Source organism: Calidris pugnax, unplaced genomic scaffold, assembly GCF_001431845.1.
Source record: "Calidris pugnax isolate Ruff unplaced genomic scaffold, ASM143184v1 scaffold38, whole genome shotgun sequence".
Lineage (NCBI taxonomy): Eukaryota > Metazoa > Chordata > Aves > Charadriiformes > Scolopacidae > Calidris > Calidris pugnax.
Window position 1 is genome coordinate 12,631,262 of NW_015090995.1, and position 26,322 is coordinate 12,657,583.

The 26,322-nt window shown below is 40.9% G+C and overlaps 1 protein-coding gene across 1 annotated transcript in view; it reads right to left on the minus strand.

Annotated features, from left to right (window-relative positions):
* The window catches only part of TRPC5 (transient receptor potential cation channel, subfamily C, member 5), a 96,429-nt gene that overhangs the window by 43,593 nt on the left and 26,514 nt on the right, over nt 1-26,322 (minus strand). Inside the window, exons 2-3 of the mRNA XM_014955335.1 lie at nt 22,174-22,572; nt 5,506-6,027 (exon numbers count right to left, since the gene is read on the minus strand). Coding sequence (XP_014810821.1) covers nt 5,506-6,027; nt 22,174-22,551 — 900 coding nt within the window. The 5' untranslated portion in view covers nt 22,552-22,572. The remainder of the gene's footprint in view (nt 1-5,505; nt 6,028-22,173; nt 22,573-26,322) is intronic.

A 26,322-nucleotide genomic window follows, 5' to 3' on the forward strand; every position in this document is an offset into this window, starting at 1 on the left:
CTGTGGCTATCCATCAAGATACCTGAATGGCTTTCAAAACAGGTAAACAAGGTGCAGTAGATGAGCTTTGATTTTCACAGACCTCGCACTTCATTTTTCATGCATCTCTGATATTTTTAAAAGCTCTTTTTATACACTAACTGAACTGCCCTTAGAAATTTGCCAGGTTTATCCATAATCCCTGGAGAATGATGCCGTGCTTCTAACTGCAGCCATACAGTTGACAAGAGTCAGGACACAGCTGAAAAATATGTAGCATGGCAGGAATGATTATTCATTCACTCCAGTACTGTATCTCAGGAGGTACTTGTCTATGTAAATGGCTTGGAAAAAAAGAACTAAAACTTTTGAAGCTTCATCCTGAAGAGAAAACAGCAAAGAGCTCTGGTTTTAAATTAGAAAAGCAAACAATTCTACTTCTCTCCTTTCCTGTCATTGATTAAAGTACAGTGAGTAAGAGATACCAAGGTTAAGGTTTCTGAGAGGGAATTTCATGCACTCCTTTGATCTAATTCAGTCAAAGTACTAAGCAATAGAGTCATAGGTATTTTTTTTTCCTGAATGCTTTGCATTGTGTGCATTTCTCACAGACATATAAACTAAACCTGCACAGCCGTTTGCAACTACCTGTACTTCACTTTGAAGATGTGAATAACCTGTGATGGAGAGCAGGAAAGCAGGAATAGGGTGAATGTATATTGCTATTCTTGTGGCTTAGTAGAATGTTATATACAAGGAGAAAGCTGCCCTTTTAGACCTGATTCACTGCTACACTATGGTTACTTTACATTACTTTGGCAATGTAAAAAAATCTTAAAGGACACAAAAACTATATCTGCATTCAGCCTATGCTCTGATTCTCCAATACAGCGACGGTACACTCTACGTACAACTTTTACGTGACTGGCAAGACCCTAAGAGATGACTTTTGCCCATCTTTTCTTAGAAATGCAAACAAATTAAAAAATGCAGAGCTAATCTGGTGCCAGAACAGCATAGTGAAGATTGATCCCCAACAGTGGAGCGATGCTTCTTCTTATTAAGCCTTCCAAAATTAGTCATGAATAAAAGAATTTGAAAAGTAATAATATGAAGACAAATGCCAATATATTACAGAGCACTTATGAAAAGCCTACTTGTCTCTTAGAACATGAATTCCTGTGGTTTTATGAAAATAATTTCTTTCAAAAGTGGACTGAGAAAACTGACGTGTCTCTGCTGGACCTAGCCCATCATGTGTTGCAGTGTACTGGAGCTGTCCTATTTTTTTTCTAATATTTTGTGACTGCCATGCAAACAGTGATCACCACTACTAAATCCTTCCTATCTTCTAAAGAAATTATCAGGTCCCTTTTGTAACATGAAACTGAGGACACAATTATTCTACACTTACAATGAGATGGAGAGGGAGCTTGTGAACATTGCACAGCATGGTTTTAGCATTTACTACCATAAAATACACTACAAAGCTACCTTAGGGCATATTTTAATCTTTCCTGTGTTATTGAAATTTTTCTTTCTGTGTAAACAGTAATTTACCTCATAGGATATATGGGCTTATTAAAAACAGACATGAAAAGCAAGAAATTTCTCCGTTGTTTTGGCCCTCCTCCAAGGTAAAAAGGTCTTCTTCATGAGTGACACACTTGTCAGCTTATAAAATATTTCACACATATAATGTTTGTGAGAAATCAAAACTTGTACCTCACAGGCTTTTTTGTTAGGAAAGAAAAAAGGAACGGGAAATTGTTCTACCCTTGTAAAGATGAAACCCGTATCTGCATCATGAGGCAGAAATGCAGTGCTGTGGGATTTACCTGGGGATGCAGACTGAGGTGGAGCCTCTGTGATGAGGCCCGTATTTCTCTGGAGGTGGGACTGAACTGAAAAGGTTGCTGTCGCTAATCTGGCCCTCGTCCAGGTTCCTGAAGACTGAGGCACTCAGGCCAGATCACGGATGAAGCTGTGTATACCATGAGTACGTTTACTGGATTCATTGCAGGGAACAGGGATTTGTATCTGTGGTGGGGCTGATTGCTAATTGTTTGCTAAAACTTAATGTACAAAGTCAGATTTTCTCCAGTAGCTAGGTGCCAAAAGATGCAGGTAACTCCACAGTGGGATTTCAAATTGCCTCAGCAAGTCTAATCTCCATCAGGATTTAGGCACTTAACCAGATTATACTCTCTTTAAAAACTTACTCCCTACTTACCTGCCTATTTAGCAGTCTAACTAGCTTTAAAAAGCTTTCCTCCAAGGGCCCAGTTTGGAGAAGAACTGCCCCTAGGTGTCTAGCTTTTTCCATTGGGATTTTTTTCAGTCCTGTATGTTCACTGCCAGAGATCACCCACTTGCACTAGCAATTTGAATGTTGTTACTTTTCTGTACCTGAAACAAACCAGTACCTACTCTTCAGTACGGGAGTGCAACGGGGATTTTAAAAAAAAGGCACAGCACGCTCATCTGAAATGCCTTGGAGAGAAGAATGCTGAATAATGTGTCTGGTGAAGAGCACTCTTGAATTCCCAGATCACTTACGCTGGTACAAAGCAAAAGTAACTTTAAGATCTACTCCCTCACCTACTCTTCAGTACGGGAGTGCAACGGGGATTTTAAAAAAAAGGCACAGCACGCTCATCTGAAATGCCTTGGAGAGAAGAATGCTGAATAATGTGTCTGGTGAAGAGCACTCTTGAATTCCCAGATCACTTACGCTGGTACAAAGCAAAAGTAACTTTAAGATCTACTCCCTACCCAAAACACACAGTACTGCCCCTCCATCCAAAGGCAATGATCTCTTTGCCAATACCCTCTCAACAACTTCTCTAGAAAGAATCTTGAACGTATCTGCCCAATTAAGCTGAAATGGATTAATTTCATATTTTGGGGGAAATTTTGAGGTTAATTTCACTCAAAAAGAAAAAAAAGGTGGAGGAAATTTGTCTACCAAGTAGTCTAAAATCAATGTAAGATTACACATTCTTTATGTGGAATATAAAGAACTAACAACTGCGGTAATGATTTACAGCCCCCAGAAAGTAACTAAGGTCCACTTTGGATTTTTATCTTAAGCTACTAGAGATTTGAGTTGTAACTTTGTCAATGTGAAGATGTAAAAACTTTCTCCATCCAATCCAATCCAATCCAATCCAATCCCATATAATGTTAAGACATAAAAAGCTTCAGCAGAACAAGATCTACTTTTAAAAAGTCTGCCGTTTCTCTTTGCAGAACTGTCTTTCACAAAACCAAGCTTGTTTCTATTTTCCTTCCTGTCCCCCACAAAAATTCTCTCAGTCTGATACTCTTCAATCACGATTCAAAGGCATTTCTCAGTGTCTCCCTGACAAATTTTTTTCAGAAGTTGGCAATGACTTTTAAATCTTGCTTGGTGTTTTGTATTTGACTAATTATCATGATAAAGAAATACGTTGTTGCATACAAACAGGATCCTGCAGGATGCATCAGGTATTTATGAATAACCAGGTAGGATGAGGGGGTTCAGTAGTGCTGGTTTCCCAAACTCATTCATTCTGTCCCTGCCCACCAGTGTTCTACCTGGAAACAGCACTGACTTCAGCTGGCAACACAGAGCATATTTGCTATCATTTATATGCTGGAACTGTCATGAATATGTCACAAAACATGGAATTTGTCCATATGCTTGAAATTCAGCCAAATATGCCTAAATAAAGAGATAAAAACTGTCAAGCAAGGAAGCAAAGATTAAAAATTTGTTACTTTAAAATTAAAAAGCTTCAGGACTGTTCAGCACTACATTTCAAACATAGTGAACTCTTTCAGATTTGCAGTTTCTTAATGTCTCTTACACAAGGTAAGATATAGCTGCAGATTTATGCTTGGATGTCAATAATGAGTTTGAACTGGGACAAGACATTGAAATCAGCATTGATCTATGCACAGCAGTGCAAGTGTCCTGGCTGCTGAAGGGTGTCCGTGGATGCAGCGTCTGTGGCTCTCAGGCCAGTAAAAAAAACACAACCAGAAGTAGAGTTTCTGGCTCTTCTTAGATTGAAGGAACATTTGACCTGATATACTGTATTACCCTTCTCCAGACTAATTCTTCCTTACTTTTTCATGTCCCTAAAGCACTTGTGGTGTTACCTAACCCTGTCAGCAAGAGTGAAAACCACAACCTGACAGGAAGGCCACTGAGCCTGACACTTCACTGCAGTAGCCTGTTAAGAGCAGTAAGCGACCACGTGTTAGATCCCAGAAAGCTCAAGGCTTCGGCTCCAGCTTGTTGCATCAAGGGGATGGTACCCAGGAGGCACAACAGACCAAAGGGAAGAAAGGAAAATCTGCATCTTTCACTTCTCAACTATTTTACCTTGGATGACATGAGCAGCCATTAAGGGAGGTGGAATGTTTCATATCAGGCTGTCCTCATCTGGGTCAATGCATAAAACAAAGCATCAAATATGGGGAAGACAGTGAAAAGAGTAACGTGGCAGGCTTTTCCGTCACTCCTGTCACCCTCCAGACACAGAATAATGTAATAGACATTGCAGTTCAGTTCCTCAACCAAGCAAGCTAAATTCCTCCTTCAGATAACCCAGAACATCACTGGCCAACAGTAATGTATCATCTACTAAATTCTGTCCAGGTTTGGGAAGAGAAAGAAAACCCAGAGCCAACTAATGAAACTGTTGTCATCATTCTCCTTGGGTTCATGGCCTTTATTGAATCAGCTTATAAATCTCTGGATTTGCAGGGCTTCTGAAAGGCTCTGTGCCCTTTAGCTGAAGTATGTCTTTCCTTTCTGGTACTATGGGCAGGAGCTTGAATTTCTGGGAATTGCTTCTCAGTTCCTAAAGCATGGATGAATCAAGGAGCACAAATCAACCTGAGCTGTCTCAGGTGTGAGGAATTATTTGCATCACATGAGGATTTTCACCTAACAAAATTGCTGGTAACGTGGAGACCAGGGACAGTGAGAGTGCTCTCTTTTGCTGCTGTCATTTCTCTAGCCCTTATGAGTTAGTGTTGAATGGGTGCTAGGAAGTGTTTGGTGGCTGGAGGAAGTGAATTGTATATTATATTATTTCCTGCAGTCAAGGCCTTCATGAGCCAAGCAACCCCTTCTAGCTTTTGGTTCCTGTATAAAAGCAGCTACTGGAAAAAGCTTTCAGAGCTAACAAACCTGGAAATGTCTGAAGGCTGTTCTCTGCAGGAGGATGGGTTATAATAAAATGGGATTCAAGTATCTTTGAAACAGAAAGTATTGGTGCTGTAGAAGCCATAACCCACTGCAGCAAGTCCAAGTCCTGTTGCCCTCAACTGTCATCAGATTGATGCTGTCATCAAGGTGCACTGAACCTCCTGGTTTGTGACTAACCCACTTGCACATGGTTCTCCACTCAATCCAAACTCACCCCTGCTGGCTCTCAGCTATCGATCCTGAACCCATAGAGACTAGAGAAATGAATCATTTCACCCCATACATGAAGCCTTCACACACCTGCACATTTAGATGATTCTTACCTCTTTCTGGTGATACTTTATTGCTACCTTTAGCTTTGCCAAATCATGACATTTTTGGGGATCCAGCTCTTCGCTTTGATCATCTCTGTGATTGAGAATGATCTCCAATTCTCGGGAACTCCGTGCTTGATCCAAAAGGTCCTTAGCAAAACGTTTGCACTGCTGTGAAAGCTCTTCATATTCAGCCTTGAACTCATTTTCCACTTTGCTGAGCTCCTTCAGCTCCCAGCCCAGTCGGAAGGCCGTCAAGATGGGGTCCTCGCTTGATAAAGCAATCAACGAAGGGCTGGCTAAGGCTTTGTAGATGTTCAGCCTTGACCTGGAATGCCTCAGGCTGTCCACCTCCGAACTGGAGACACATTCCACACAGTTGCATCTGATCTGGTGTGGGCGTGGAATTGTTACCCGTCTTTGGACAAGCAGTTTGATGATTTCATAGTTGTTGGTGTGAGCCGCCAGCATTATTGGGGTGATATCTGGAGTGAATTCTGAAAACTGGGTGTCCATCATCAACGTTGGAACCTATATAAAGGGATAAACCATAGTCATATTTCATTTGGAACAGCAGAAATCAGATGACCCTCCTTCATACTTTTGAAGTGATGCCATAACAAAACAGAGTTTCTGTAACACCCTCTGTTCTTCAAATCCTATTGTATCCATGAACACACACACACTGCCATTCTGGCAAAATCATCTTCTTGCAAATCATGCTTGTCTGCCTCACAAGCAGGAACCTGTGACCATTCAGTTCCCAGTCTGGTGTAAAAATCAGTCACATCCCCATGTGAACGCTCTATATGTGAACTTGTTCTGAAATGAATATTGGTTCATATACCAAAAGGTGGACTTTTGCAGGAAAAAAGGAAGACAAAAGCCCCAGGTAATTACATAAAAAAAGAAAAGAAAGTCTTGAAAAGAGTGCACACTGAATAGATTTATGTAACAATCATTATTTGCATTGTATATCTGCATTAGCAGGCCGGGAACGTGCTCATAGCAGGCCCTACACAAACGAAACCAAACACTGGTCTGCAAAGCTCTTCCTCACCTTTTCCCTACTGTTTTTATTTGAAAATACTTTTCAGTGGAAGGATACATTACATAACTGCCCTCAGAATAGATTTGGTTTTTTTTTAATGGGTTTGAAAAAATTTAAATGTAAAATTAATGAGCCATAGTCCACTACAAATAAGACACTCCAGGGTGTGCATTATTCAGCTACTGTTGCACTTCTCAAAAGATGAGCTTAATGCACACCCTGTTGTGTCTTATTACTATATGCAGAGTGCAAAATTAGACCAAAATGCTCTTACATCCTAAGCACGCAGTATGTTTCCATTTGCAGCACAGGCAGCTCTCTTTGTTGTGTGTTAATCATTACTCAAGCATACTGTACTTCATGTGCCCACCACTCCTGCCCTGGTGGTTGGCATCCTGCTGCTCAAGGGGTGATTGCTGGTTTTGGTGAACAGTAGGCCTGCTTCCCCTTGCAAATGTCAAAGGCGTTTCAGAGAAACTATTGTCAAAGAGTCCTAATGACAGGAAACATTACTCAGTCTGTAAAAACCCAAAAGTAAAGCAGCGATAAAGTAGCATGAAGTAACCAGTTAGAAATCCTTCTGTAGGATATACCTAAGACTGGTTGTGAGACAGTGAAGCTCCAGCCACTGAATCCGAGTGCCCTGGGAGTTAAGTATCTCTAGAGCACTAAAGAGCTGAAGATTCCTGGGCTGTTAATTGATCAACCTCTACACAACCCAGACAGCAAGACAGAGCCTGTTCACAATACACAAGACTCACCCAAAGGTCAGCATCACACCGAGATGCAGGGTCATTTACTAGACCAGGGCTCACTGGGTGGCTAGAGGAATTTTTGGGAATAATATAAATGTGCTACCCTGGATGTGGCACAGGAGGCGTTAAATCCCTGGCAGCCTATAGACACACAGGTGTAAAGAGGTTTTGCTAACAAGGCTGGTCCCTGCAGAGGCAGCCAGGAGGAAGCCTGTAAATACTGCTCATGGGAAGAAGAGAAAATGGTAGTGAGAGTTTGCTGTGGGTCATGGAGGGCTTGGTGTCTCTTAGTAAGGTTGGATAAATGTATTTTAAGATGTCTAGTAACAAACAGCTGAAAGCAGCTCTCTTCGTAAGGTCTTTGACTTTCTTTCTTTTCCTTTGCTTAGCTCGTTTAGGTAGTTTGTTAAATGTCAAGAGAAAGGTGCAGGTTTTTCTTTTTTCTCTCTCAGAAGCATTTTTTTTAAGCCCTGATGCTTGAATAACTGCATTTATCTTTCTTCCCCCTCCTTTTTCAGTCAGTCATTGGCTGCTGTATTCACAGCCTCTGCCTCAAAGGAAGAACGCTTTCCCCCTCTATCGCTCCTATTACTGTCAAGTTTAATCTTGTTTTTCTATATGGAAGTTATTGTACCCAGGGCTGTGAAAAGAATTTTCAGCTTTACCCAGATGAGGTATTCGTGTTGCTCAGAATATGAAATGGACACTTGCTGACAAGGTAGTAATGTTACAGGTGGGGATAGTGCTAACCTTGTCTGTCTGCTCCTGAGGCTTTCTAAATCTGGATCTATGGCTCTCAAAATGGTTGTCCCAAGGTTGGGGATCAAATTGGGATCTCTAATCCCCCATTCTGGCTCATATTGTGAGCCCTCACCCCAAAAATGGAGCACTGCTATGTTAGGATTCTGGCAGCTGCTGTGTGGAAGACATGTTTTCCTGGGCAGCATGTAGCACTTAATTAAAGCGTAAGAAGGGAAATGGTGGTGCAGAGAGAGACATACAGGCTCCCTGGGATCTGGGGACAGATCACTGTAAGGCTTCCAATCACAGGAGCTGAAACGTATTTCTGATTATAGCTGAGCAGCAAAACAAGCCACCAAAACACAGAACAGGAATATTGTGAATAATGGCTGCTGGGGCCCGTCTCTCTTCTATGCCTGGCTGATCCAAAGAAGATGCATTGGCTAAAAATTGTATGTCTTGTGGTGATATTTTCACTGTCTTGCACAGTATTTTGATAACCTGCATCCTAACAAACAAACTGTCTTGTTTTAAAGATGGAGCTATGCAAAATAAGCCTTGGCTTTGAAGGCTGTATTCTACTTATTATCACTGGAGGAGCAGCAGAAATTACATCAATGCACTGTAATTGCTGATGTTCCTCCTGCACTGCTCTGACAGGTTGAGTTCATGTTTAGATCCGCTTCTTCTATGTCTTGGGTTAACTTACAGTGATGGAAGCAGAAGAGGAATAAATTATTCTACCTCAAGGGCTCTGCTAAGCTCTTCCAAGGTTATTTTCATTAAGTGACCTGAATAACAAATTCTTTTCCATTAACCTCATCACCTGACACAAGCTGTTAAGCTGAGTCCTTCAGAACCTTATTGTCACTACTTGCATAGGAGCATGTGCCTTGTCTGTATTTCATCTTGGAAACGTTTGCTAAGAAATTAACGCTACCATTAACAGCAAGTGATTGAATGCTTGTTACCACCATTCTAGATTTAATCCTCACAAAGGTAGGCTCCTTACCACTGTACCACTGCTGGTCTGAACAATACTGCATTGAGTGAAAAATCTCCTTTATTTAAAAAGGCAGGGGGAGAAATAAGCTTAATTCGTTAAAGGAGAAGAAAACAGAGGATTAGCTCACATAAAAGCACTGTTCAGTATAGTTAAACTCTTCTCTGCACGGAAAAACAATTTTTCCAGTAAATAGTGCACTGCTGGAAAGAAGCTCTGGATAGGAAGAGCAGGAATCACTGCTTATGTTAGCAACTAGTACAGTGTAAGAGGAGCAGAACTACAAAGGAAACAAAAAATAAAAATCACCACCGAACAACCTGGCACTGAAGATCTGATGGCCTTGTTGTAGGGTCTCTTAGGAGTTTTACTTTGTACCTAATCTAGTCTGGTATCTGAGTGCCCCTGGAACACTCCTCTGGTTTAATGCTGTGTAAAAGCAATCCAGCTCAAGTGCTCTGAGACTTCTCAGCAATGTGAACCAAAGAGCAGTGAATGCGGAGGTTAAGGAGATACATCTCAAAAGCCTGCTCCTCAACCAAACTGAAAGACTAATATGAATGCCTTTTACAGACCATGGAAGCTAATATCCAGGTTTAAACACCTGAGGACTTCAAAGTAAGCTATAGTGTTTCCACAGCATCTGTTATCTATGTATGCACATACAAAAGTACAACTAGGTGATAAAAAGCTGTTCTGCAGCAAAGGAACTTGCCAGTCAAGTGCAAAATCTTGAACTCTGAGGAAAGAGCCTGGCTCTATCTAATGACTATCTGGGGGTGGTTTTCTATTTCTGTCTCTGTGTCTTATGTTTTTCTGCCCCTCTCTATTGACAGTCCTTCGGATTATGGTCTTCCAGGCACTACTCTCCCTTCGTGTTCAGGTCTCTCCTCAGTGCTCACCTTTAGTGATGCTCACAGCTGCAGTCTCCCCAGATAACCCTTCAGTGCTTCAGACCTGAACTGAAAAGAGAATAGCTAGAAACTAAAGCAAAGCCTAACCACAAAATTCCTTACTTTCTTAGTTTTGTTAATCTCTAATCACAATCTTCTTGGGTCAGAGACAGTCTATATACACATTCTGTCTGGCACTGAGAATGACATCACTTTGAAAATAACTAATAATACTTTTACCTGTTACAGATGGAATTGCCACATTTTCAAGTCATCTCCATTCCATAAACTAGCACCTCACCTGGACCAGTGTAATAAATTGCAAGTATAACTATGGCAAACTGCCATTATTTTCAGCTTGCATAACTTTTTGATACAACTATATGTTATGAAGGATTTTCCAATTGCCAAAAACCAACGTTTTGCTAAATAGAACAAACTCACGCAACCTCGCTGGAAAACTTCAAATGTAGCACTTGTTAAAATGGAAGCTTGGGTAGCTTACTGAGCAAGGATTCCCTGCTTCTAGTTTGTTTTTCTGCATGCAGTACTATGGGGCAAGTGCATACGCCATCCACAAACAAGGTAACAGGCACAGACAATTTTTGTCATTCTAAAAAGATGATTTTGTACTACATCAATTTCATGCAAGGCTCAGCGGTCAAAGGAGCTTTAGCAGTGACTGATTTTGTTCAGAATCACAGTCCTGCACTTGTAGCTGCAGCTCTATAAATAGAGAATGAGAGACAGAGTCAGTGTTGCTAGACTGCAGATCAGCCATGTTACCAGCAAAAGTGTCTTGAAAAAAATGCATATTGTGACTGGCATGACCAATTGAGTCCTGCTTCCTGCCTAAGCCCATAAAAAATTCTTTCATTGACAGAACCCCATGGGCATTTGTTTCCTTATGTAGAACTCTGGAGAAATGTTACATGCTTCTATAAATTTAAGCATTCATTTTAGGACAAGCAGTGGTGCCGCTTTCAATAACTGAATATCTTAATCAGAGATGCCTTGAGAGACATCTTGTATCAGAGTGATGACAATATCTATATTAATAGGGAGGATGGTTTTTCTCTGAAGCGCAATTCATTGAATGATATGATGTAATTTGGTTGATGAAATATAACGAACAACACAAACTGGTAACAAAAAAGCAATGAATGTCATGTACTGGTTTTTGTACTGGTTATGAACAAGTTCTTAGCTCTGGTATAAAGCACATGTAGTTTTAGATGTACTTTTGGGCAAGCTCTGCTGTTGTTACTGACGTATTCCAGTGATTCCAATACAAATGTCCCAGAATACCCAGCTGAAGAAAAGGGTCCTTCTGGTCTAAAACCTGCACAGTGGCTTACATGCCTGTAAAGTCAAACGAAGTCTCTGCCCATCAGGCTGATATGGCAAAATGGACAAAATTAGTACCTTTTAGTGCCTTGTAGTAAGCAAAATGCTGATACAAGGTTACTGGATGGTACATATTCACTGAAATAGGTAACTTTGAATAAAAAATAGCATGATGTAATGCTTTACTACTGAAATAATGTGAACAACTACATTTGTGATAATTGTATAACCAAACTTCTTTCTCAGGAACAAACAAACAAAAGCAAAATAAATTAATCCAGATATGTGCACTGTAGATTCTTCAAGTTTTAATTTGGCATCTTATCCATGCGTTTAAAAGTGGAGGCAGACCCAAGGGATTAGTTTTCAGAGCTAAACAGAAACCTAATGCATTTGACAGAGGTAGAACTGCATCAGAGCTTGTTGTGTTCAGCCATGTGTTTAGGAAATGCAGCACAACCAGAAAGACTGTCTAAAGATGTCATCATTTGTGGTTGATGCTATATAACTTCTTTTTTGTTGGGGATTAAAAAAGAGAAATCTAGAGAGAGGCCTTCAAAAGGAAAGGATTTTGCAAATATGCATTTAAATGGCCTATGGCAACTTATTCCAGACAGAGCACTCTCTCCTCTAAACCACTCTCCCTTTCTGATGTGGATGGAGGAAATAAGATGAGGCATTTGATGATGAAATGAAGAAAGAGTGCAGTCAGCGCACAGTTTATTCTCCAAGTCACCGAAGGAGTCACACTGTTAAAGAGTTAGCTTGTGTTTAAACCTCTTGTATTTAAATTAAGTGTAGTCTTGAGGAATGCTTTGCCCTGAATTCCTGTGTCTTGCTCCAGTTAAGAACTACTGAATCCAGCAGGACGAGGGGCTAGAGAGTGCCTACTGTTGTTTAGAGAAATAAGACCAGTGTTGTGCCATAAGCAATTGCACCCTCTCCTGGTTATGACATTTCAGCTGTGTAAGAATGGTTGGGAAGTTCGTTGTAATGACAATTTACATGTTATGTCAAGTTATCTGTATGATATGATGAGCTATCATACATTTTATCATAAGAATAATGACACGTCCTGTTAAAACAAACAAGGGACATAAGTTTCGGACCGTCAAAAGTCCAGACGTTAATGAAGCTGCTAGAGAAAAAGTGGCATAAATTATATTGGGACCTGGCTCCCAGCATGTTACGGATCTACCAGAGCCTTGCCAAAATTTTGGAAAGCATAAAATGTTGTTTTTTCATTTTTTCACTTTTCTTCATTACCATTTTAAGAGTTACTCTGTGATAGGTGCAGCTGTTTTGGGTAAAAATAAAGACTAAACCCTAACAATTTTTAATGTTGTTTTTAAGTTTGGAAATGAATTTTGTTGAGGAGCTTGCTTAATCCAGTCCTGTAAATTACTTAACTACACTAAAGGCCTTGGGACATCACTGCACCTTAGCCATTTTTTCATTTTATATATAAGCTTTCCCCTGGGCCCAAGCATGCTGAAACAAAGACAGTCCATGGTTAGCTGGAAATTTGCAGGCTCTGTCTTCAAGGTAATCTTTATTTTATTATGGCTACTGTTTCTCTAATATTTTCCAGGATTTATTCTGGGAGGGAAGAGTTGTCCAGTTTTTTAATTAATTTTATCTGATCTCTGTATTTCCTATTCTTAGTGGTAACAAGGACAAGATGTGCTAATATAGGCTAATAATCATGCTATCTATAGCCTTTTATGTCATCTTTGTACATAAAATGTCCCTATTTCCTGTAATTTATTACTGTGTGCGTATGAGAGATGTTTCATTAAGTTTAGCTGAGGTAATACATCGCTAACAGGGCTTAAAAACAGAGGGCTTTTTACTTGGGAGAAATAGGGTTGTGTTCCTATTCAATCACGTTCCCTTAAAAAAAAAAAAGAAAAAAAAAGAATCCGATTCAATCATAAGACAGCATCACAGCAAGGAGCGAGTGACTGCATCTGGTGCCAGCCCAGTGCTGTATGATGTTGCACAAAACACATCTTGATGCTCACAAAGCAGGAGACTGCGTTTCTCCCCATTTTGACTATTAAGCTGTGCTTTTGGCATTGTTATTATACTAACCAAAGAAATACTGTGGCTTATGAAAGACCCCAGAGTCTGCAATAGCAAAGAAATGACAATCTAGACAGGCGGCAGGGTCTCACATGAGAATAAAATCTGTGTGGTTGTGATCTTCCTTTTTTAACACTTAGGCAGTGACTTCCTTTGTTATTTCTAATGCTAGGTAGTTCAAAACATCTAGTTAATGATATGCTCCTCATGCTTCACAGACTGCCTCTAACTCATCATCTGTCTGCCTGAAGAGTATTTAAGTGGAGCACACAAGCCCTCTCGTGCTGCCATGAATTAAGTACCAACCACGCACGTGACCCTGAGCCTCGTGCAGGCATGAGCGATTTTCCAACATGTTCTCCCAAGGCAATGACAGAGCACAGACCTGGGATTACAGCGTTCCCTTGCTGTAACAATGCAGAGTTGAGCAGGGAGAACATTGTTCTCAGTCAATGCCTTTTTGACACGCCCCCCCCCCCAATCTTTGTTGCCACCAAAAGACTGCCCATCACAGGGATGAACAAGCCATAAAGGTGCCATTCTACTTTGCAAACCCAAGCACAGCTCTGTTCAACAGCAAGATAAGGACTAGGGGACTCCCATTAAACCATCCTGCAGTTCTTCATAGATCCCAGAGCTTTGTTTCTGAGGAGCCTGTAATTTGTTATGTTCATTTTCCCCATACAAAGAAGCGTCCCCTGGAAAATGGGTTGCAACTATTACACCAGGCGGACTCTCCAGCATGTTTGTATCAGTGAATCTAGAGATCCAGGTCAAAAGCCTCTTCTGGGATTCAGTAGTCACACAACCCAGAGGCAAATCATGTATTGTGTGATGTCTGGGGGCTGATGTAAGGGAGCAGCCAATGCTCTAATTGGGGCTTATGAGCAAAGGCTGGTGAGTAAACTGGGCACATTCATGGATGCTGGATAGGTAATGAAATACTTTTTTTTGAAAATTAACATCTTAGTCAACAGATCTATAGAGAGACCAAAAGTTTCCTTGTGTCAGAACACAAATGGGATTTTTTTTCCCCTACAAATAGTTTGTTACAGGCAGTCTACCCAGCTGAATCCCATGCAGCCATCACTCCTCACTGAAAATACACGGTACAGTGTGCCGAACACAGGCAAGTGCTAAGATCACTCCCACAAATTAATAAAGATAATTCCCTGGGAAGCATTTCATATAACAGCTCTCTCCTGACTTCTCCACCTGTCTATATGTTAAATTACAAGTACGACATGTTTGTGCATGCTGTGATGCAGTTCCTGGCCTGACCCCACCAGCTCTCCTAGGAACTAATAACAGACTTTATGTCGGCCCAGGAGAAGGAGCGAGTGACTTATTTGCCACTGTCAGATGTAGCTGGCACTGCAGCCTGTGAGCCCTATCCCCGCTGCTGCTCATTAACTCTATGAGATATATCACCTGAGTTCTTCGGTTCTTCCCATACCTCATTCTCATAGATTTAAGATTATTTGGGGAGGAAGGCAGTGGGGATGGAGGAAAGAAATTCCCAGTTAAATGTAATCATTTACTGAAGTGGTCTTTGATATCTCTGTTGTTTAGTTTAATTAGATAGAATTCATTTTGAAGGCAGCCGCCAATGTCAAAGGCACGTTAACTATAGCTGTGAATTATTACTGCATCAATAAAAATAATGAAAAGCTTGGATGCTAGCAGAGCCATTAGGCTTTGGAGCAGTAGCTGCTAGTTTTCTGTTTTCAGACACAATCTTTCTTCCTTATTGTGCCTTTCAAATATTTTCATACTAGGAACTTGTGGCCAGTTTTTCTCAACTGCTTCTATTCTTTAGAACCTGCTCTTGCTCAGTGTGTATCTAACCAGGTTCAGCATTCCCTTGTCACTCTGGAGCTCTCATATTAATATGGAGATGGCTGGTTTGAGTCACACCAAAGGGCACGGTATCCGTACTGAGTCACACCGATCAGTCTGTTACCCTCTCTGTGACACTGCTCAATAGCAAGGACACCACGAGAACAGGTCATGCCTATAGATGCCCTTGATACAGATACCCAGATTTCAGCAACACCTTCCTAAATTAACTGAACTTTTTAAACTCAAGGAAGAACACAAACACTGCTGGTATGCAATGGTTAACACTGCAGAAGGGCTACACAGATCTGCTTGCCCTTTGGGCTTGCTCTGATCACTTTGTTGTACTTCACACCTTTGTAAGACAGTTTGCACACCTAGAATATCTGTTACCACCACATAAGCAAGACTTCTTTGTTCAGCCTGCACCTAAGCGATCTCCCAACATCCATCCTCAGCTTATAGGTTAGGAGCTAGTGCTGCACGGCTTAGCAATTTTACATGGGAAATACACAATTCTCTCCTTCACTTCTAAAAGAAACATAAACCTTCTACTGAAGTAGACAGGGTAGCATTTTTCACAGCTACAAACCCTATATCCTCTGGTCCTGCCATGGGGTACCTCTGTGCACATTGCCTGAAGGTAAGACAGATCCACAGCAACCACTCCAGCCATGGCATGAGGAACACCAACTGCTTCTAAATCTCTTCTCTTTCCAATTGCCAGCAGAATCTAGCTTTTATGTCATGAGATATCTGACAACTGATCCACTTCCTTTGACTTAAAAAATCCTGTCACTGATAGCTGACAATGCCAGCCATGAGCTTGTACATCTAATAAGTATCAGCAAGTCTGCAGAAATCAAGGGCCGTGGGTGGTAAGAGCTAAACTTTGCACTGGACTCTATGTGAATACAGGACCCTATGTGAATAGGAAAATTAAGCTAAACCACATTGTATCAAGAAAGCTACTGGATTTGGGCAAGAATAAAATGGTTTAATGCAACATATCATTTCTGGTTCACAAAAGATTGTCTCTAGGCTGTTGATCTGTGATATTTACACAAAGATTAAGGCAGATTTTCACTCATCAGTTCATCTGAAAGAGGATTTTTGAGGTCAAATTTTAAGCTTGCTAATACTATCAAGTGTAGCAACCTTCCACCAGCGGGTATCTGAGGGTTAGCGACTCTGACTGAAAACCTGCCTTTTTCTCTCCTTTTCATAGCCATATTCTTCTTGGGTTTATTTCTGTAAAGCTCCTTATTTTGGAAGACATATGGATAGGTATCTGTTGAGATCTCATTGATTCAGAAGGCCTTTGGACCGTCGAAACAAACTGAATCAGAGTCATAAATACTGAGATCCCTTTTCTTTTTATTCTTATTATTGAGGAATTGCATTTGTACTCCCATCTGTGAACCAGATTAATTTGGAGCCATCTGCCGTGAGCAAATTGCTAATTTTGGCAGATACCAGAGAGATGCTAGTATCATCCTTATGTAAACATTTGATGTCAGTTCTGATTGTTGTGAAGAAAACAGCTACCCGTAAAGGTGCTTACAGCTACACCATGAACATGTAGTAATTCAGGCAACTGATTACAGCTTCTTAAAGAATGGAAGGAGGGCTCAGCAGTCAGCACAGACCGTGTCTGGTGCGCTGCAGGCACATCCACTGTGGCAAGGCAAAAAACAGTGTGAGATCTGTGGAAGCTGAGAGCGCTACTCTGCAAGCCGTGGTGTGGAGAACTGGGACCACTTCACAGGATTCACACAGGAAGCTATTAAGAAAATGCCCCTGAGGACCTCATCTGGAGCCAAAGGGAAAATTTGTACTGATTTCAGTTGTCTTCAAAATGTCTGGAAATACAACTATTACTAATGATAAATTGAAAGTGAATCAAATATGTAGCAAAATGTGAACTTTCAGACATATATTTCCTGCTCTTTGCTGGTGCAGTTTAGGTGCTGACTCCAGCCTGGCTGAAAACATAACCCACTGTATTGATATTTATACAGTAGAAAAAATTTCTGATATGACTTTTAGGGAAAAAATCCACCAAAACTCAAAGATCGAAATAGGTTGGCAGATAGAAGATTTTACTGGAGAAAAGAATTTGTTTAACAGGCTTCATGTATACATTCACTTGCTCCTACAGTAGTACTGAATCAAAAAATTAAAGAAGTCATTTCAAGTTCCCTGTTAATTCTAACCCTATAGGACACCAACCAAATCTTTGTTTTTTGACGTGTACCTATAGAATAGTACAAAGAGTCTTCTTTTGCCATTATATGTACTGGACCTGTCCTGTGCACAGACAACTTTGCAGTTTAACATTCCTACCCCAAAATAGATGAGCCACCTGATTCAATAAGCCTGGGCCAAAGTCAATATTGTAGCTGTGTGCGCTGTTTTCCACTATTTGTATCTGAGCCCCACTCTTTCTGATGATTATTCAGTGGTTTTTCGTCATATTTAAATAACATGACACACATCGTGTGGAAGACCTGACTATGGATTGCCATGCCAAGCAGTCTGCAGTACACAAATACTATTCTTCTGCCTCTGTGCAGTACAGTATCAGCCTCTTCACTGTCCTGAAAACCAAACAATAGCTATCACAGCACCAGATTAGGCTCACTTTTATTTCTTGGAGAATACATATTCACTGACTACAAATTTTCACAGGAAAAGCAACACTTGCATACCCTTCGGGTGCCATGAATATTAGTTTGTTTTGTTGTTTCTCTTAATATTCATGAATAGGCTGCTTGATTTCCAAGTGTCTGTCATCTATTTAGGGAAAAACAAATTATCCTATGATTTAAGTGACCGATCAGCAATTCAAAGTGACTGGCCAAAGCGAACTATGGTTTGAAAAAAAAAAGCTCAGAGGATTAATTAGAGTAAATTAAGTAACATTTGGAAATAACAACTGAACTTGTAAAAATCACAGAACTAGAAAAGATCTTTTGTTACTTAATCTATTTTGAGTAGATAATTGAATTTTCCTTTTTTTCCCTGCGAATTTAGCTCAGTGATGTGCTGGGTCCAGACCATGTCCCGCTCAGGCCAGCAAAGCTCCCACCTCTGCTGTGGTGGGTGGGCAGGGCTGCCCCAGCCTGCAGTACCACATGCTCAGCACACGGGCATCTTCCATTGCACTCTGGACCACACTTGTCTACTGACAATAAAAAAAAAAGTGAGAGTGCACCTCAGAGCACGGTGTGGCACATTTGAGGAGAGGTTAGCTCCAATCTGAAGAAGAGAATGGGTCCTTTAAAGCCTGGGCTTTACTCTTTCCTGGGAGTGAAGGACACCAGCACAACCCTATGTTCTTCTCATGGTATCAAAATAAGATGCTTGCACCATGATGACTCTCTTACTGAACCCCAAATCTTCCATAGGTGACAGTATCTTTCAAAACAGCTGTAATTTTATTAGTGGTAGAGTCATTCTGTCTGTTTACCAAGAGACTCACAGAGCAGTACACAAAACGATGGCTGTAAGTTGTCAGGACCGGGCAGAACAGATTTGAGGAGAAATGTTAAGTTCTTAAAATAGCCCGTGAACGGTGCTTGGAGGTAAACCTAAAAGAAAATACATCTACTCGAACACATCACTGTTCAGCACACTCATCTATCATGTGCTTTGTAGCAGCCTTTAGAGAGAGGTGGTTCATGCTCCCAGCTCTCATACGTTCCACATGTAAACAGAGTAATTTCTTCCTCTCCCGAGACACCCCTTACACGCACGGCTGCAGTGTGGGAGAAGTGTGTTGTTATAGTTACTGGCTATGACTTACCTCTGCCATTGTCATGGTATTTTCAGTTAATGGCGCTTAAACAGCAGTCTAGCAAAGGTTTGAAGAATAATGGCTGGCTGCATTCACCTAATAACAGGACACAAACACCTCTGACACCCAATTTCTTCATCCATTTCTCCCTGTCCCTCAGATCACAAATAAGACCATGATTCTCTTACATAAGGAACACAACAAACGTCACTTCTTATATTTGAAAGTTTTTTTACTTCTGCTCCCTGGAAAGGTCAACATACCGGGGAAAGGCAGAGCTCTTTCCCTTGGGCAGCTCTCAAGAGAGAGGTATCGAGCCTCTAGAATGCATTGCCTTTTAGAGACTGTGGCTGGTGAGCGACACTGCTTTGCTGGGGCCATGGTTTTCTACCTTGTGTTGGTATCTCTTTTGCTAATGAGATACAGTCACTGTAACCCCAAAAGGCTGGCATAATGCAACCTGTAACATTTTTGGTCAGGATTGTGGTACGATGGTAAGGTTATGGGAATGAGCAAAGATATGTGCCCATAAAAAGGATCATCCTGAATGATGCTACTCAGCTGCCTTTGAGATGTAAACAATTAGCTGAGCTGATGTGAACCGATGCAAATAGGAACAGCTCTTCATGCCTGACAGTTAGAGAAACAAGACTTTGGTATAGAGTCAAATAATAACCTCGACAAGGCAGACAGCAGGAGACCCCAGACTCAGATGAATGAAGGTGATGTATTGAACATTTAAGAGAGAGCAAGCAAAAGATGATGCTTCTGCACCTTTGCCCAGAGTGCAAAGACAGACAGCCTCTATCTGGAAGCAGGCTGCTACACGTGAGCCAAGGAGCTGCCTTCACGCAGGTTTATTCAGGCAAACAGAACCTTGTGTACATTTAATGAATAGATTATACTAAACCTTATAAATAAGAACTGCTGTGACACTATCTTACAAATTTCTCAGCCAGACAGAAACTGTTCCATGAAGTGTGAAGTTTTGTTACTACTCAACCAGAAAAAGCAGGTTTTCTGTATGTTTTAGAACATATAAGTAGCTGATTAGGACAAAGCTGTGTTAATCTGATTTATCAGGTCCTTTTTGTGAAAGCAATTAGGTATAGGATTCCCAAAGGACTTTCTGAGACAGGGTCCAACAAAGGTAATTATTGAACGTGTATTGATACTGCTGTGGAACTAGCGTCAGGAGCCCCTCCTACATTAGTGTTGTGATTTGACAAGCTAACCAACTTTGTTCCAACTTTGCTTAACCAAGCACTTATTTCCATACAATGTTATATTGTTATACATGAAATAAATGTTAATTACCATCACTGCATGAACAATCAGTGAAAATGCTGAAATGGAAGTCCTGTCCTGCAGCCCCCTACTGGCAAACACTTCCCACAGTCTATAGAGGCGCCTGAACCACAGCCAGGAAAGTTAATCCTAGTTTGTACATAGGATCCTGCATCAAGCCAGTACTAGTCTATAATGTACTGATGAAATCTGGTCTTGTAACAAACATTGTAAATAAAGCTGAAACTGGCACTGCATCTCTTCTCCCACACACATGTTCTCCTTCAAGTTGTAAACTTCGCAGCAGATGCAAACCTAGCTACAGAAGGATAAAGAAAAATGAAACAGACCTACTATGAAATGTATTGCTGAACTAGAGATGTTGGAGCTGAATTTCAGCTCTAATAAATCACCCTTATTTCACGGACCTCTGTCCAGTTAAGCCAGCAACGCTGTAAATTTGACTGGACGCAAGTTCTGGTGTTCAAGAGATCCATGTGAATCCCACCACTTGCTTTTCATGACATTTCAGGAGAAACTTGTACAATAATTACTGACAGTTCCTCATGCTACTTAAAAAAAACTTCTCTTCTATTGTAGTTTTTGTCCTGTTGGCCTATAGGATAGTCAAACTTTCTAGAAGACCAAGAAAAAAATGGCTCATTCTCCATGTATGGTCCATATTTTTCTACTTACATTTTGTCAGACTAAAACCTAGTACGAAGAATTCAATTTTTAGATCTGATAGAAGAGATTCTTCATCTCTCTCGTGCTTAAACCACACCTTAGAATCACATCACTACAGCATGCAGAATGCTGCCATTTCTAAGTATTGAGCACTCTTGAATGTTGTCAGGGTTGTTCCTTACGGTTTGCTTTGGCTACATAAAATTATTATTGAAAAACTATGTATTAAGGGGCTTATCCATTGAAAATATTTTCTTCTATGATTGACTGGTGTTAATCATTTTCTTCTTTCACACACGGAGGGATGTGTTCAAGTAGACTTCAAAAATGAGACTTGATTTACAAGGATTATCCAAGTTTTGAATGTTCCTTTTTAAGCAGTGAACATGCAAAAATTGTCAGTGGTCAGTAATGTATATAAACTACTGCAGTTACTGGCAGCAGTTCTTGCAAATGAAAAGAAGGAAAAAAAAGAAAAAAAAAAAAGAGGAACAGTGTGTGAGGTGACACTTGAAGTGACAGGATTCAGACTTTGTGGGTTTTCACAAGGATCCTTATGTAACTTACTGATGGCTTTGTACCTAAGGATCCTTCCTACAAGTCATAGTTGTTCATTGCTCAGATACACAGCAGCTTAGCTCATGCTGTAACGTTATGTACTGCCTCAGCATTTCTGAACTAAAGCTCTCCAGAGATGGAGACCAAGATGATACATCTGTACTATGGCCAAGTACTGAAGCCTAGTAGACTGTTTGCTTGCTTACAGTTATTTATAAGCTTGTGTTTTCAGGATTTACTTATGAAAAGCAATTCCACTTAATATCAGTACAACAGCATGGCAATAGTTCATATTTATAGATTGTAATATAATTTCAGACAGCCCCAAATTCCTTTACAAAGTACGCGTATATAAATCAAACTATAAATCAATATGTTCACAAGCACTGTAAGACTGAAAAGAACACTGAGTGAAATTGAAAATGCTGAGTATTTAAGTCAGGCAGAACATGTTTGCTCAGACTAGAAAGTTATCATCCAAACTGGACTGCCCACTGCTACTCTGGGCATTTAAAGCAATGGGTCTATATTAAGGACTTTGTTTTATGACTCCTGCACAGCACCTCCCTACGCAGTACCACTTTGCTAACACAGAATAATAGCTTAAAACTGAACTGGAACACTGGACTAACCTGTTTTTCACCACTCGGCTTCCTGTAATTCAGCAGCAGCTCCACAGCTCCCACCACCTCTTTCCGTATTGCATACAGCAGAGCATCTCCCACATACACACTGTGGCTCAAAAGCAACTCCATGATCTCCAAATTTTCATTCTCTATGGCTATTAAAAGGGCACTGCGACCAAGAGGATCCATACAGTTAATGTTGATGTTGTAGTAGATCTCTGCCTCTTGCAAGGCATGTTTCACACTGGCATAGTCCCCCTTCTCCACGGCGCTGAGGTAGGCCTTCTCTTCCGCTGAGAGCTCTGCCTCCGCTCGCACGATCTGCAATGGGATCCGGTCTCTGTACGGTGAATAGTTTACCTTTTTGTAGTATAGCTGGGCCATTGTTCATAGTGACCGGGCAACCTATGGGGGAAGAAAAAACATGCATAAGTGACAAAATAGGAGAGCAATCTGTTCCTCACAGGGAACAAAATTTCCAAAAGCCCATCGTGGTAAAATCTTCCAATGCCTTTTTAAGCTGTTTTATTCTCAACACAGTGACTCTAACACCCCCTGAGTAACCCCACAGTAAAAAGCTATCTGAAAACAAAGATTACACTACTGCTCAGCAGAAGTACACAGTCAGTATATTTTTAAGTCTGATTTAAACACTATGCCATTGATTTCTTTCATCTGGTCATAAGCATGATCTTATTGTTTATGGATAATTTATCACATGTGCAAATAGGTGGATTTCTCATCTATGCTTTATTTCCCGCTCAATGTTTTTTTCACTTCCCTCCTTTTTCACTGCTGAGCCAGGTCCTCAGCATCTCTGAACTGTCGGTGATGGGAGCTGCTGATTTATACCCTCCTATTTACAGTAATAAGATTTATCTTGATTGTTTTTGCTGCTTTTTCTCTGCTTCCATCTCTTAAAATAGGTCCTTATTTTTCCCTAATGTTTACTCTTTCACTAGGTCACAGTTTTATTTTTAAAGCTTGCATGTTTTTAAATGTATTTTCTCACTCTCCTCATTTATAAATAGGACCTGAAGACAAGCTGATGTAGAAAGCCACCACCCTTGCTCTCCAGAGGCAGTGATGTTGTTTATGGTCTAGGAAAATGAGAAGTAAATCCTGCCCTGGAACAAGTGTAGCAAACTGAACAAATTACTGCTCCTTCCCACAGCTTAAAGAGCCTAGCAGGTGACTGAAGTTTTAGGAAACATACGCTGGAGAGGTATTCACACATAAGGAAAAAAGGAGCTATGCTTATCTAACTCTGTTGGGCATCGATAAACCACATCAGATCAGGACCAGGGGACACCAGCAGCTATAACTAATTGGATTACTTACTCCATCTTCTTGCCCAAAGCTTAATGGTTTCATGCAGCAAATTAGCCAGAGTTTTGTTCCATTTTAGTGCCCTATCCAGGGGAAAGAGAAGGTTTTGATAAAGGGATAATGAGAAAGAGGATCTTGTCATTCAGGTGCCGAAACGGGAGTGAGATGCCATGGGTTCTTTTTTTACCGTCCCCCTGCATGCCATAAGGCAACCGTGTTCAGCAGAGCCAATTTGCATTTTGCCTTCAGCTCCAGTGTAATGGGCCCGGTGCAGCGGGAGTGGGTGGATCTGAGCTCCAGCCCAGCTGACACTGCAAAATAGTGGGTGGTTGTAGCACACAGCAAAGTTACATCTGTGAATTTCCTGGGGAGCCAGAGAGCTGTAACGACGAGTTTTGGCATCTCAAAAAATGTCCTCTCTTAGTATCCTGGTTTTCTACAAGTACAAAAAAAGTTTTTGTTTGTTATATTTCCAGAGTTACAGCTCTCTGCACGCATGCTTCAACCTGAAGGCACACACAGAAGTCTTAGAGGCAAGAGAACCTATGAGCTGGATAGAAACTAGCATAAATACATTGGCTTATTTTCTACGGAAATGTTATGCCACTAAAGCTTTTAGAACTAAGGAACAATCTTGAATGACTTTGGAGCTTGACATCTCAATAAACTACATGTATAACCAACTACTCTGATTGGATCATGGGTCATTTTTCAAATTGTGTTTTTGAAAATGTTATCCCTGCAGGATCCAGCCCATTCCCACTGAAATACTGACAAGACATAAAGAGCTCTGATAACAAGTAATGACTAAAGAGATCTTTAGGAAAGTAAGGATAAGCCCAAATGAGAAGGGAAATTTTGCGCTCATGTGACAATCCGGCTCAGGAGAGCAGGGAACACCAACTGGTGGGACTGGTAGCGGAGAACAGTAGCCACCATGTGGAGGTCTCCAGGGGAGAATCTGTTGGCTCCAAAAAACCTGAGGGATTCTGGTGACAAGTGCAGCTACTAAAGTGGAACTGGATATTTTTCATTGCTCTTCAGTTTAATTGAATGTTTTGTAGATGGTGAGTAACATTTGCAATGAGTTATAACAAATGTCACCTTATGAAACATCATGCCAGAACTGGATCCCTTTCCTTTCCAACAATTTTGTAGAAAGAAAAAAAGCTTCAGATATCTTAACTTCTGAGTGAGATCTCATCTCCCGGTACAACCCCAGTCCAAGAAAGGATTTTGTTAATACTTCAAGCACTTAAAAAGCTGCAATAAAAATTAAAAGGAAAGGTTCACAAATTAATGATTTACACTGAATTATTGTGCATAGCTCAATGAACACACACTGCTGACTGGGTTTGGAAATGATAGCATGCAGTATCAAAACAAATACCTATCTGTCTGGATCACATGGAATGGAAGATTTCAGCAAAACCTTTAGCTGCTGAGCCACCCCCAGCCTGAGATCCAGCACAATTCCAGATGGACCTTCCAAACCTGATGTCTTTCTCTTCCAAAACTGGCTAACAGAGCATCAGTCAAACATGTGGATGGAACGAATGAGCCCAAGGATCACTGCTCCATAGCTGTCACTTCCCAATACCACCAATCTCCTGGAGGCAGAATCTCTTGATGAAAGAAACAGGCAATGCTGGTAGACCCTAGACCACTTGTTTGTCCCAGAGTGGTACTGTTTCCTGCCCAACAGTTGAAAAGTGACAAAAATATCTATGAAATCCAGGTAAGAAAAGGGCTAGGCAATTCATAGGTGCCTAGAGAGAAGAAATGATGACGTACTTGAAAGGTAGCAAAAATAGAAACATTGTCACATTAAAATTTTGGAATCTGTGCAGAGAGCCTGAAAATGCACGTTTTCCATATGAGTTCTCTTCACAGAGAGGCATTTTCTGCTACTTGAGTTAATATTTGGGGCGAGGAAAATTTTTTCCAGTCTATGCCTGATTGCAGATGCATCAGACAATGTCCAGTGACTGGCTAATGCAATGGTGATACCCGCAGCACAAACAGGTGTAGAAAAACTAAGAGAACCACATAACAAACTACCCAAGATAAAGGGAAGAGGACTTACCACTCAGTTTGGACTCTATCACCTCTCTCCAGTTGGGTGACCCTTCTCCCTGAACTGTTAGTCCAAATCTTCAAGCCATTTCAGCCTGAACCCACTTCTATGTTGCCTGGCACAGAAATCAGAGCTTTAGCCCATAAAAAGCAGCCATGCCTGGCAGAAACAGCTTGTCTAATTTGGGGAAGAAAGGTTTCCAGCCATGTTACTTTATCTAATAACATAAAATGGTTTTGCTATCCCTGCAAAAATTTCTCTGCATCTTCCAACACTCAGTTCAGACATATCTCTCCCATGCACCAACAGGGCCACCTTTTTCACTCAGAAGAGTGAAATGGCATCACAGCTGCCACAGACGGGTTTGTTGGGTTCTCCTGCTGCCTGCTGTTGGACTGGACTCCTGGGTCATGTTACAATCACAAAAAAAATGGTATTGCTTCAGTGGAGGGCTGAAAACAATGGCTTTTGCTGAAACCTAAGAAGTGGCTTTATACATGTCACCTTCTGTATGAAATCTACAGTCAGCACTCTCTACAGGCACTGCAGGCACTGCCCTGTCCTTGACACTCTTGTGTGTCTCCCACTCTGGATCACAACTTGATACTAAAGGATCAGTTCATCACACTGACGTATCACGCCCAGGAGAACCAGAGATCACTTCAGCACCAAGAGGGAAGAGACAAGAAAAGAACAAAAATTAGTTTTCCTAATGTTTCTTGTCGGAGAGAGAACATCACGAAAATTGC